Genomic DNA, 13,226 nt, shown 5'->3' with positions numbered 1-13,226 from the left:
ATCTAAAAACTCAATTAAAAATGGAGAATAAAGAAGATGAAGTAAGCTCATATGTGGCACTTCGATCTCAAAGACAGATAAGACAAGAAATGAGTAGGCTCTTATTGGCTCTGATTTCGAAGAGGAGGAATCCAACGTTTGCATTTCGAACTCTCCATTGCCTTTTTTGACTTCTAACATTTCGGGCCGCGCAAGAAACATGACACTTCAACCAAAGCAAAAGTTCAAATCACAAGATAATGTTTATTTTATGAATTTAAAATTATAATTTATAATTAATAATTTTAATTTTTAAAATTTAAAATTTATTTATTTTATTAATTTAAGTTTAAAATTTAAATTTTACTATAGTAAAAAATTATCAAAAATAATCACATTTAACTTTTTTATTACAGTAAAAAACTCTCACAATAAAATTACATTTCAATTCGAATTAAAAACTTGAATCAGTTAACTAAACGAGCCCTTAAATCCTCAAATCTTTTATGGAAAAAAAAAACATTGTAACAGAATTAAAAACCATAATCTTAAATTAAACAAAACTCTTAAAACATACATCAAATTTTTAATACGATATCTTCTTTCATAAAAATTTAAATTTTAACATTTTTTATTACAATATTTTCTCACATAAAATCACTCTATAACTCAAATTCTCGTTAAATTCTCAACTTAAACAAGCGAAACAAACAAGACCAGAATGACACAAACTCTTCAATCAAAGGAGTACTATTTTTTTCAATTAGAGAGTACTGCTTAATTTTTTTTTTTTTTTCCACCTTTGCATAGAGATTGCATATAGACGCTTAAAACCTTCAACCACCCATTGAGAAGGCTATTACCATTGCTTAAGTCCCAAGTCCAACCAATATATAGTTTGAGCTGAAAATTTTGAACCTATGTGGTGGTCTAAACTGTAATATGAAGTGGCGTTTGAAAGCATAAAATTTGAACAAGTATTAAAACGTCACATCATAAAACTGATTCAAATTGTAAGGACACCATAAATAAAACCATAATTTTATTATAGCAAATAGGTTAAACTCCATATGTATTGGGAGGAATACTTTCTAAAAAACCGGTTTTTTTATATGCACAAGTTACATCAAGTTCAAAACCAACTCAACCAAATGCACATCTAAACCATCATTTGACTACAAACCAAATGAACGCATAGTACATTTTTCTCCTTTCATTTCACCCAACCAAACACACCTGAAAGTCCTCAATAGTAAATGGTAACCACCTAAAAACATGACATTTCAAGCAAAAGTCACCGAGGCCTTGAACCTCTTTCATGACAATCTTTTGTTAAATAGAATTGACTTCACAGAACAAGAATATTAAGAAAAAGTATTTTATGCCATAATTCATTAGTTGAATAAAATTCACATCACAGAACAAGAAGATTAAGCAAAAGGTGGTTAATACAATACTCTACCATTATGTTTAACTAAAAACAACCAAGCAAGCTTGCCAAGGAATTAAAGCACCTGGCAGAGAGAGTAAACCGAGTCTTCATGGTTCACATATTTTGCATGGTCTTCACATCACTAGTAAATAAAATTACACAACCAACAGACACACACAAACCGTTTTCCCTAATCTTTTTTTTAAGTCTATAAAATCTCGTCAATGTACACTACCTTTCAGTGGCCGTCCCAGCCACTCTGAATTCTAATTAGAAAAGCATCAGTTCTTCCCTGAGAGCTAACTCGCAAATAAAAGAAATTAGAAACATCAGTTTATGTAGACGCCAATTCTGTTGAGCCGTATCATTCCCCTGCTTATTGTTAGCAGTAATTTTGGGCTTGAAATATGCCAAAACTACATAATTAAAAAGACCGTGAAATTACCGGTCCCTCAATCACCCAGCAGCAACAGCATCAGCCCGCGGACTTGTATCTAGGAGTTGATGCAGCTTGGCTCCTGAGTTCGAGTTTTTCTCATACATGTCATTCTCTTCCTCAGCAGTCCTATCAATGGAACCAGAATTGTTAACCCTAGAAAGGAGGTTCTCTGTGCTGATAGGTTTATCCACGTCATTCAATAGAATCTTTTCTGTATGTCCTAGTTGAACATTTTTCAGCTTATCCTGTGTGTGAACAAGATTGCATTTAGTAGAAAGTATAGAGATGTCATGAAAACTTAAAGGGCTCTAAGGAGTAATAATTTCAAAAAGTAACCAGCAGATATACTTCTAATTTAGCATTCTCTAGCCTCAGCTTCTTTGAGTTTTCTGTCAGTCGATTCAATTCAGATTGAAGCGCCACGTTCTCAGCAGTCAAGGACTCAACCTTGTGTCCAAGTTCCTCAGTCTCGGCCTGTACAACAATCACAAAAGGCCGCTTCATATCTCAAAAAAAAAAAAAGAAAGAAAGAAATAAAGAAACTACAAACAAAACATTCAAGTTAATAATAGAAGAATAACAAGACACTTTCAAATTGTTTCATACCTGCTTCCTCAACCTCGACCTCCTAGCAGATTCTCGGTTGGACTGTTTTCTTCTCTCTCGCTTCAGCTCCCGCTCATTCTGAGAAATATAATTCAATCACCAAAATTTTACACTTATTGAATCCCTATATACGAAAGATTAGGAGTAGAAAGGGTAAAGGAATGGCAAGCAGAATGTGCAGAACATACGTGTAACCAAGAGTCAGCTGGCAATACTGCACAAGTATTGTTGAGGGTAGCCGTAGGACTAGTCTTAGTGCTTAGGTTAGAATTCCTCAATTCCAATGCTGTCGTCATGCCAGGAGAAACTACAGACCCAACCAACTTTCCTGGGATGCCGGAAGGTGGAACAGTTGCACCCAATGTCTTATCTGAGACGGCATTTATCTCACTAGTGGAGACTCGCTTTGCCTGCTTCTCAGTCTTCTCATCTCCAACTGTTGTGACATTAGCAAAACACGGAGATTAGAGTGTAAACAACTCAAATATACTGTTTATTCGCAGGGCGGTTCGTGTAACCAAATTACTTCTAGATTCGAGTTTCCGATTGGTGTACATTTCTGATTGGTGTACATTCACGCGAAAGATATCAAGCAGCAGCAGTAGCTGGAATACCATAATTCAATAACAAAGACTCCATAAAAGACTGAATTAACTAGTCAAACGCCTAAGAATCCTTTTAACTTTACTAACTTCTGAATCTTAAGAACTTGAACTTGACCAAAAGGTGATCAAACGCAATTCAAACGTATCGAATGTTCTCAGTTTTATCATTGCATGATTTGGTACTTTGGCTTACAGGGTCAAAAGCAGTGATCACAGGCCCTCTGTATTAATTTCAAAGATGTTAACTGATTAGAACAGAATCGTACCAGTGGTTGGTGTCCCCTCTCGACTTCTTTTTCTTCTGCTTTGGTTAGCCTAAATATAAGCAACAGAAAGAAGGCAACTAAGTTAAAAGTTCAACCGACCAGCAGAATGTGTATGGTTCTCAATCAAACAACAGAACCAGTATGGTGTAAAGATGTGATAAAAACCAACGAATCCCTCACCCCAATACTATTCCCATCACTTCCGTCACTTGAACCATCGGTCTCCGTACTGCAAAAAAAAAAAATTGTTCAAATTAGCCCGGGAAGAAAAAAAAAGAACGAAGAAAAGGAGTTCATCTACTAGGAAGGACCACTGCAAAACATAAAGAATACAAATACAAGTGGAAGAGTCATCAGAAGAGAGAGGCAAATGATTTCACAAACCTCTGTGACGCCCTCTGTTCAGCTACAGCCTCAGCATTACCATTGCCTATGGACATGGCAAGTCCATCAAATCCTTTCAATTTTTTCACTAACTCCTTCTCGGTGGTGCCAGATGACTTTGTAGGTGTTTCCACGCTCAAAGGAGGCGCAGCCTGGATTGCACCAGAAGAGAATTCACATTAGTTGATAGACGCGTCATAACAGCAGACATGAGATAAATCTAAAAGATGAAAAACTTACAGCAGGTGATGATGGAATTCCTTGACCATGCGCTGCCTAAATTCAAAGAGAAAATCCTTTAGCATGAGAGAAAACTTATAGCTTCAATTTGGACAGAAACAAAAGGCATAAATAGAATGGGGAAGAACCATCTTTGGGGAGGGAATTAGAGGCTATATTTACATAATGAAATCCAAAGAAGGAACTTGGCACGAGAAAGAAAATTTCATAGGCACGAGAAAGAAAATTTCATAGGCACAAGAAAGAAAATTTCATATGCACACCAAGTAAAATTCACTAAAACTTGGCATAATCAACAGCATTTCAAATGAACACCAAGTACTACCTGACTAGGGGGAAAAAAAGGGAGAAAAAAAAAAAGCAGGATCGCTAACCAAACGTGGCATAAAAAAAAGAGGACACTTACAACAGGGACCGCAGGATGCGCATAAACACTTCCATGTGAGTAGATTGCCGCATAAGGCGCCCCATAAGGGGGCATCATGGCCTGGAAGGATTGATTAAATGAGTCAGCTGAGTAAATTATTCCACAATATACTAACGTTATTTCTTGGCATAGGATAGAACATAACAACACCATAAAATCCAAAGATTCGAACAGAAATGTTTTAATTGCTTATATGCTTTGATGCTTTGGGAAATACCTGTGGTGGACCCCACATATAAGGATGAGGAGCATGGCCAGAAGCCACAGCTGAGTTGTAATATGGCGGGAGAGTAACTCTGGGACCATAATATGCCTGAATATATAGTAGATATTCTTGAAGGGATTAGCACGACATAAGCATATCGAAGATTATCAATCAACAAGCAAAATATGAAAGGCAAACAATAACCTGCATGGCTGCCCAATCAGGATAGACGTGAACGTTGGTCTGATTTGTGTGATTTGTCTGATCCTGTTAATTCAAAAAGACACAACTACCAAGTTACCAAATTGATCAATCACCTACAGCCTAGAAAAGAAGAAATATAGAGGGTATGACTCCTTTCTTTCGGAAGATTTGCGACAATAAAACTCATAACAAACAAGATTAACATCAAACTTCTATCAAAAGTTAACCTCACGCTTACCGGTGTTGAGGGTGCAGATGATTTTTCAGATTTCGCAGACTTTCCCTCTTCATCGTTTCCCATAATATGGTACCAACCAGGTTTTTCAAGTATTATTCACGGAGATATCGGTGCTTCCTTGATGGCCAGATTACTCTATTAAACTAATATATCGAAGCTCAACGTGCCTCCTAGCATCAAATAGAACATGGACTAACTGGATTGACAAAAATAAAATAAACTGAGACAGCTGAAGGATCAAAACCTCCGGAAAATGGAACCCAAAAGTCTCCATTGAACTGATTTGTTGGTCAATTCTACTATGAATGTTAAAATATTCTTCCACTCATACCAAGAATGTGAACCCCCATGGATAAGCAAAATGTTTTGAGCAAATCCAACATGCAAATGAGGTTCTAATAGATGTTTGTACATGACTATCCAGTGTTTCTGCTGTAAACAGATATGTGGTATTCTTTCCGTTCTTGAGATAGCAGATACTGTCAAAAACCTGTGAAGTCGACTTCAGCTTTCAAGTCTGATCCTATGTTACTGAAAAATTCTCAGCTGGAGTTTTAACACATTTTGAGGTTCATAACCAATTCCCAGTTTCGGTAAAGAGTAACATAGCTAATGTCTCGAGATCGGTGCCGCTATATTAATTTTGATGACTTGATGAAGACAAGGAATAGGAACCCATTTATTTGGAAATGGGAAAGATATAGTTTAAGGGTGAACTTGAACAAAATATAGATTGAATTTTACTTAATTTTTCTTTTCAAAAATTTTCGGACGCCTTGGGACAAAAGTCTGTTTAATATTTGCTATACAACTAAATTTAAGATAAAACTTGGTACCCAAAAATTAAGATTAAAAAAAAAAAAACAGGTGTTCCTGATCGCTTTTATATAAGCAAACATCGGTTCACATCAACCGAATTCATTGTCAAGTAAAAGAAAACGTTGACTTGTTTGTTCTTCAGGCAAATACAACAAGAAAAAGAGGTGATCCATTTCTTTTAAAAAAAAAAACAGAGAGAAAAAAAAAAACACACACACACAAACAAAATACGTATTAACCTTTGATTTTTTTAAAAATATATATCTTTGATTCTTTTTAAACTTTTTTTTTTTTTTTACAAATACCTTTGATTTTATTTTATGAAAAGAAATCTATGTTAATCGTTAATGTAATTGTTGTTAACTATTGTTATCGAATTTGTCCCAAATATTCGGTTATAAATTAAAAGGAAAATGAATAAACTGGAAAATCCACACACCGGTTAATAGAGAGTAAGTTCATGGTCATTAAAGTCTTTCCCCCATCTAACTCGATATAAGAAGGCAGTAGGCGATGTTTCATCTCAGCGGATAATCAGGAGCTAAATGACAAAAAACACCCCGAAACAAAACTTTCAGCAAATATATGGACTATTTGGTTTAATTCTTTTTTTTTTTTTTCTCTCCCGTCGCAAAAATTAAGAAAACAAAGTTTTATACAGAATCTACTCTGATTATTTCTGAGTTATTCAGGGATAATTTCAAACCTTTTAGTCAATTTTCTCAGTTGAATTGCTCGCTTGAAGAAAGAGAGGCGAAAATATAAACCTTATTACGATGAGAAAAGCTATTAAACCAGTTGAATCAGCCAAAGAAAGCGAAATTTTCCATCAGAACAGCGATTTGTCTCGAAGATCTATCCAAGTTTCAACTCTAATCCTCTGTTTTGTTGCAAAGAGAACGGAGAAAAATCACTTTTATAGGTAATTTACCGTTATTAAGCGAATAATTTCCTATTTAGTCTACTTCAAATTGCAAAACAACAAATGTCCATAATTTAATTTTTATTTTCCCTACATTTTCTCGACGTCAAAAAGGCAGATAAGACACCTGCATCGAACTCTTCCCCGTACTTCCACTCACTTTCTCGTCAACCAAACGGAGCCGAAACCAAATTTTCTCGGACAACGAAACCAAAAAATCCAATAAATAAATAAATAAATCGAAAATTCTGGAATTCGACGTACCTTTTGGGACTTCAAAATCCAAATCTCCAATCCTGACGCCAGAAATCTAATCTAAAACGAAAATTCCTCAGGAATTCTTCCTCGGAACTTAACGTATCCTCAATGGCGAGAGACTCTTGACCTCAAAGCGTATGCATTTTCTCTCTCTACTTTCTCTCTCTAGAATCCGAGCCCAAAAGGTTGTTGCTTTTCACAGAGGAACGGGGAAGAAAAAATAGAAAGAAGAGGGATGGGAAGAAAGGGTGAAGAAGAAGAAGAAGAAGAAGGTGAAAGAAGAGCGCCAAGGCAACTTCCACGTCACCAGACACGTGTATCCATTCTGGGTGGTTTTATACGGTACGGCGTATATACGAGGGGGTGTGGTGGTTGTTGAGCTGGCCCATCGATATTCGCGCTCGCAGTTTTTTAATATATTCTGGCGTTACCTCAGCCGTACACGTGGTCGACGATTAATCGATCTACGCGTCAAAGGCTCCAGGGTCCAACCTATTCCACCCGTCATGTGGCTGACATGGTCCTCGTCATTATTAAATTTAATCCTTCTCATATTAAAAGTATGTATTTTTTTATTTAAAAAAAAAAAGATTTTATTAACTGTAATGAATTTGTCCTTTGGAGTCCACGTCTCGCCACTCAAGCCACGATTATGAGTGTATTTGGTCTAAGAATCCGTGTTATGGTTTAAATTATAATTCATAGTTCGTTATAATATTTTTTTTTATAAAAAATATATATAAATTAAAAATAATTTTAAATTATAATTCTGAATCTATCAACTAAACGTTCCTATTTAAGAATAAGTTTTTGATATTTTCATATTGTGATTTTATGTGAGTAATTTTTTATAAAATAAAAGATATATTTATTTTTTCTTTAATTTGGTGGATAAAGTTTTAATTTGACACAGTGGAAAGTCTTTGCAAAGGTGTGTACTTGTGGATTTTAGCGACGTGTTAAGTGACAAAATGCCATTGCAATTAATGTTAAAATAAACAGTGTTTAGTGTTTTTTTGGGTTAATACTTATTTAATCTTATTGCCCGAAAGAAAGGGAAGACTTGGTTGGATGTCCAAACGAACCATTTTTGTTTTTCAATTAATAATTAATACCTTCGATAACAATAAAGGATCTCAAGGCCTTCTTTATTTCTTTTTTTTTTTCTTTGGAAGAGACAAGGACTGCTGCCATGGGAATGATTTGTATTGTTCTTTAGCATATTTTCTTTTGAATACTTAATAATAACGATGACGATCATTTATTTGTTTGAATTTGTATTTTTGTAATGTAGAGTCTGTTTAATTCATTAATTTGAGTTTTTAATTCTAATTGATATGTGATTTTATATAAGAGTTTTTTATTGTAGTAAAAAAATTAGATGTGACAGTTTTTAAAAAATTTTTACTGTCATAAAATTTAAATTCTAAACTCGAATTGATAAAATAAACGGGCATTTAATTTACATGTGTGAGGAAAAGATGTTTCTTGGTTACGTTTTAAATGTTCTGGATGAAAGCAAAAGTGCACTAGAAAATTTTGAAATACAGAAAGGAACAAAAGAAAAAAGTCGTAAAAATTAACCAATGAGAATATAATAATGTAAAGATAAATATCTATGTTTGTAAAGAATTCACGAAAGTGATACATCCGCACTGTGAAAAACTGTTATAGTGTTATAGGACTCTATGATATTAAAGTTCTTATCCGTCCAAACACTATCAACTAATGTATCATCGCATTTAATTGTAATAGGTTTATCAATAAATTATAAAGGCTTTTATGTATGAACATTTCTCAGAGTTTGATAAATTAGTCATTTAATTTTTTTTCTTGGCAATTCACCTCTTAAATTTTAAAATTTATTACATTGTTGATCAAATTAAAAACGAAATAAAAATTTAGACGGTATCTTCTACATGAGTGTTTAATAATGATAATTTTAGTTTTTTACATTGAATTAAAGTCTTTATATACGTCATGAATAATTTTTTTTTTTTGAAATTAGAGGACCCTCAATTTGTCCTACAAAACAGTTCACTCTAAGTTTAAAAAAAATGTTCGGTTGTGATGCGTATATGATGATCAACTCGATATAAAAAGATATTAATTACTTTCATTAAACACTCATGTGGACGATACAGTCAAAATTTTTAACTTCATTTTCAATTTGACAAAATTGTAACAAATTTCAAAATTTAAGGGGTAAATTGCAAAAAAAAAAAAAGTTTTGAGACTAATTTGCTAAAACTTGTAAAGTTGAAGGAGTATCCATACAAATAGCCAATTACAAATTATTACAATTAGTTCAGATCAAACTTCAAAAGTTAATAAACAAAATACGGACAAGAAATTCTTTTTTATAGTTAGATATGTATTATTAGATTTTTTATCATGTGGTCCAAAATGGCATCATCAAAATTATAATAAAAAAAAAGAATCCACATTCAAAAATTGGGAAGGAAAAATTTGGCTTTAACACTCGTATCTAATTTTTATCGTGGTTGGGATTATTGAATATCATAAAAGTGAATTCTTAGGCCCTGTTTACTTCGCTAATTCGAGTTGAGATGTAATTTTATGTGAAAACTTTTTACTGTAACAAAAAAATTAAATGTGATTGTTTGTGAGAACTTTTTACTGTAAAAAAACTCAAATTCTAAACTCGAATCAGCGAAGTGAACGAGGCCTTACTTTCCTGCATTCGTTTGGTTGGAGAATGAAGGCTACGAAGAATGGAGTCAAGTACAAAGATGAGTATTGTAAAATATGGAGATGATTACGCGTAAATTAAATTCGGCACCACATTTGAAGTATGGTTATTAATCTGATTCACTTTTTTTTTTTTTAAGTATGGTTATTAATCTGATTCACTTTTTTTTTTAATAAATGAAATGGCTTTATTTATTCCATCCTAGCTAAATCAGTGTGTACAAAACAACTGATAAATAGTATCTAATTCAGATTATAGTAAATATATATATATATATTTTTTTTTTGAAGAAAGTAATTTTTCATGTTGTGTAGTAAGATATAGTAGGAGTGGTAATTGGTGTTGACGTATCATGTTGACTTTCTCAGTTGACACAATAAAACTTAATAAGAACACGACTCATTTATTATTCATGTCGTAATACAAAACTCAAACATGACATGTATATTAATAGGTTGACACGACATGATAAAACTAATTCGTTTATTAAACATGTCATAATAGTGTTGTGTTATCCTGTTTCTAATAACCCGTTTATAAAATAAGTGATAATAAGGTCGTATCAATTTATTTCTCAACATAGGTAACAAACGGGTTGTAATTATATTATGTATTCGTATTACCTAAATATGACACGATTAATAAACGGATTATAGCTGGTCAACCTGAAAACGACACGATATTTAATCGTGTTTCACGAGTTCAACCTAATTTTGACCCAAACCTATTTATAATAAACTCAACCCCACTAATTTTGTGTGGGTTTCGAGTCGTATCGTCGTGTCACTACTTAGATTGTCAGTTTTAGGATATAGGGAAAACTAAATATATACACGTGGTATTTATTAGTCTAATTACTATATTACTCATTTAATTATTTATTAATAATTTTTAAACGATAAAATAATCTTTCTAAACTTAAATGTGAACAATTTTTTTGAAAATATTTTGGTTAAGAGAGAGACTCTCTTTCTTTTATTTTATCTATAATAGTAAATAGATTCGAAATGTGACGATTTAAAATTTTTAATTTGAAATAAAACTTTTTTTTTCTAATAAGTTATTCGCAATTTTTGTTACATGTCATATTTATCAGTTATTAGAGAAAAATATTATTCATTACTCCTCATTCTTTTTTACCATATTACATATGTTGTTTTAAAAAATAATGAGAAAAATTGTCGATATTTACTATGAAATTTAAAAGATATTGACGACAGCTTAATTCCTTTAAAAAAAAAAGAAAAAAACTCATTAGGTTTGCATGTCACATTTATATGATATATGAGCAATGCGCGCGTTATATTATTTAACATCACACACTAATAGAAGATTCAATCTTAAAAATTCATGAAGTTCACTTGCTTACTAGAAACTAGTGAAGATACTCCCACACATTTTTTTATCATTATTTATTATTATATTATTACTACATAATAAAGACAAAAATTTATTTTGATACTTACACGTTATTTCAAAATATTTCAAAGATATTTAACCTTTTTTAAAAAGATACATCGTGTTTAAAAATTCATTATTTTGGTACCCTTAAGATTGTTCTTTAGACCAATAATCCTTGATACCATTCTTTTTGTCTTCGATTATATTTTTAAACATATAGATGTGATTCTAACAATTATATGTCGTGTGTGTCATAAAACTTATATGTTAAAACTCACAAATCAAAAATCTCAATCTAACAGTTAAAATGACAATGATTTAAGTAGTTAAAATAAATAGTTCTATAGAAAAATTTCGTTTAATTAAAAATTCGTTTAATATATGAACTCAAACCAGTTATTTTGATTATAAATTTTAAATTTTAAATTTTTTATAAGAAAAAATACTTAACAAAATTAAAATGATAGGTTTAACTCATGAAAAATCTATATACCAAATATTATCTTAATTAATTAGAATTTAAACGAAGGATTTGTGTGCGTCAAGTTTGAAAAAGCTGAGTGTAATAAAGTAATTTCAAGAGGTAAGACCTCTCTTTCCGTTTCCGACGCGGAGTGCACTCCATGTCTGACGCGCACCCTGTTTTGACTCGAATATCACGTTATCTCAAATCTGGACCGTCCATTCCCAGTGCTGAATCTCAAACACCTTTCCAAGTCATCTCGTCAACGACCCACGTGTAGGGCAGTGGTCACCATCCTCACAACTTAAAATCAAACTGAATACCAATTAAATCAACTCCATTGGGACCCACATCTGACGTAAAGGAAGATAAACGACCCTCATCTTCCAAATCCAACGGACAGCCCACGCCACCTATAAATCAGGAATTATCTCTGCCGTTTGCCAACGAGGCCTTGCCTAAAAAAAGATATTCAAAAAAATTTAAAAAGCATCTAAACACGTACTAGCGGTGGGCCCCATACCTTTCGCAGATGTCGGTGTGCGTGGTCCGGAAAGTGACGTGTCCCACGTAGAAGAAATCAGATAGACGAGGGCCCCACGGGAGACAGAGGTTGCGTAGCCAGCTCACTAATCACGTCCCCTAGACTTTCTAGAGATACTAAAAGAAAAAAAAAATGGCCATCGTGTCAGCACCAAATTCCACGTGGGAGGTGTCCGCGTGCTCTATCACCATTAGCTTAACCTATCCTCTATGCCGATTTGTTTATTAAGAGCATGTTTGGTATATTACGAGTCTATTTAGTTCGCTGATTTAAGTTTTTAATTTGAATTGAGATGTGATTTTATGTGAAAATTTTTTATTGTAATAAAAAAGTTAGATGTGATTATTTATAAGAACTTTTTACTGTAACAAAATTCGAATTATAAACTCGAATCAGCGAAATAAGCAGGGTCTATATAAACACTTTATATCGTATTGTTTAATAATATAATATTTAGTGACATTTAATATTGCTTAATTAAATATAATATTTAAAATTAGTATAATACCCAATGTGATATTTAATATGAAAAAAATTTATATATTAGACCGTATTATATAATTTTAAGATATCAAGGCTCAAAGTTGTGCTTTGGGACCGATTTTTAGGACTCGAGTGATGTCAGGTTTATATTTTTTAAAAATTACATTTGATCCCTAAACTTTTAAAAATTATATTTTGACCTTTAAATTTATAACAATTATATGTTGACCCCTTAAATTTTTTAAAATTATATTTTTACCCCTTAATTTTTAAAAATTACAATTTGACTCCATTTTAGTTTTTTTTACAAAGAGACCCTTATGTAGCAACTCTACTTTCTCCCTTGCTTTCTCCAAATGTTGGGTTCAGATTGAGATTAGAGTTGAATGAGGTTATAATTTGGCCTAAATTTTATCTTATTACAAACTAATACGTAAATAGATTACAATGGTAAAATACCACTAATCAAATTACACCGTATTGTATAAAAATTATACAATGTAATACAATATTATACGATATGATACAATACAATATGGTGCACCAAACATACCCTAATAATATTATGTTTATTTTTTAAACAATTTTATATCTAGTA

General features: G+C 32.4%; 1 protein-coding gene across 3 annotated transcripts; it reads right to left on the bottom strand.

Moving 5' to 3' along the window:
* Positions 1–1,337: 1,337 nt before the first annotated feature.
* On the bottom strand, positions 1,338–7,268 carry LOC21405314 (common plant regulatory factor 1). 3 transcript variants are annotated; one of them, XM_024163239.1, is made up of 13 exons: positions 7,031–7,268; positions 5,026–5,221; positions 4,788–4,850; positions 4,596–4,691; positions 4,358–4,438; positions 3,952–3,987; positions 3,712–3,863; positions 3,508–3,556; positions 3,328–3,376; positions 2,645–2,892; positions 2,457–2,534; positions 2,199–2,324; positions 1,338–2,095 (listed from the first exon to the last, which is right to left on the bottom strand). In XM_024163239.1, the coding sequence occupies exons 2-13, from the start codon at positions 5,086–5,088 to the stop codon at positions 1,868–1,870; spliced, it is 1,269 nt and encodes a 422-aa protein (XP_024019007.1). In that variant the 5' UTR covers positions 5,089–5,221; positions 7,031–7,268; the 3' UTR covers positions 1,338–1,867. The 3 variants fall into 3 exon arrangements, with proteins under 3 accessions (XP_024019007.1, XP_024019008.1, XP_024019009.1); XM_024163240.1 differs by having other exon boundaries at positions 5,026–5,195; XM_024163241.1 differs by having other exon boundaries at positions 5,026–5,192.
* Between the last annotated feature and the right edge of the window lie 5,958 nt (positions 7,269–13,226).

The sequence above is a fragment of the Morus notabilis genome, unplaced genomic scaffold (genome assembly GCF_000414095.1).
Source record: "Morus notabilis unplaced genomic scaffold, ASM41409v2 Scaffold594, whole genome shotgun sequence".
NCBI classification, from domain to species: domain Eukaryota; kingdom Viridiplantae; phylum Streptophyta; class Magnoliopsida; order Rosales; family Moraceae; genus Morus; species Morus notabilis.
Note: the sequence above shows the minus strand (reverse complement) of the source record. Positions and strands in the feature narration are given on the sequence as shown.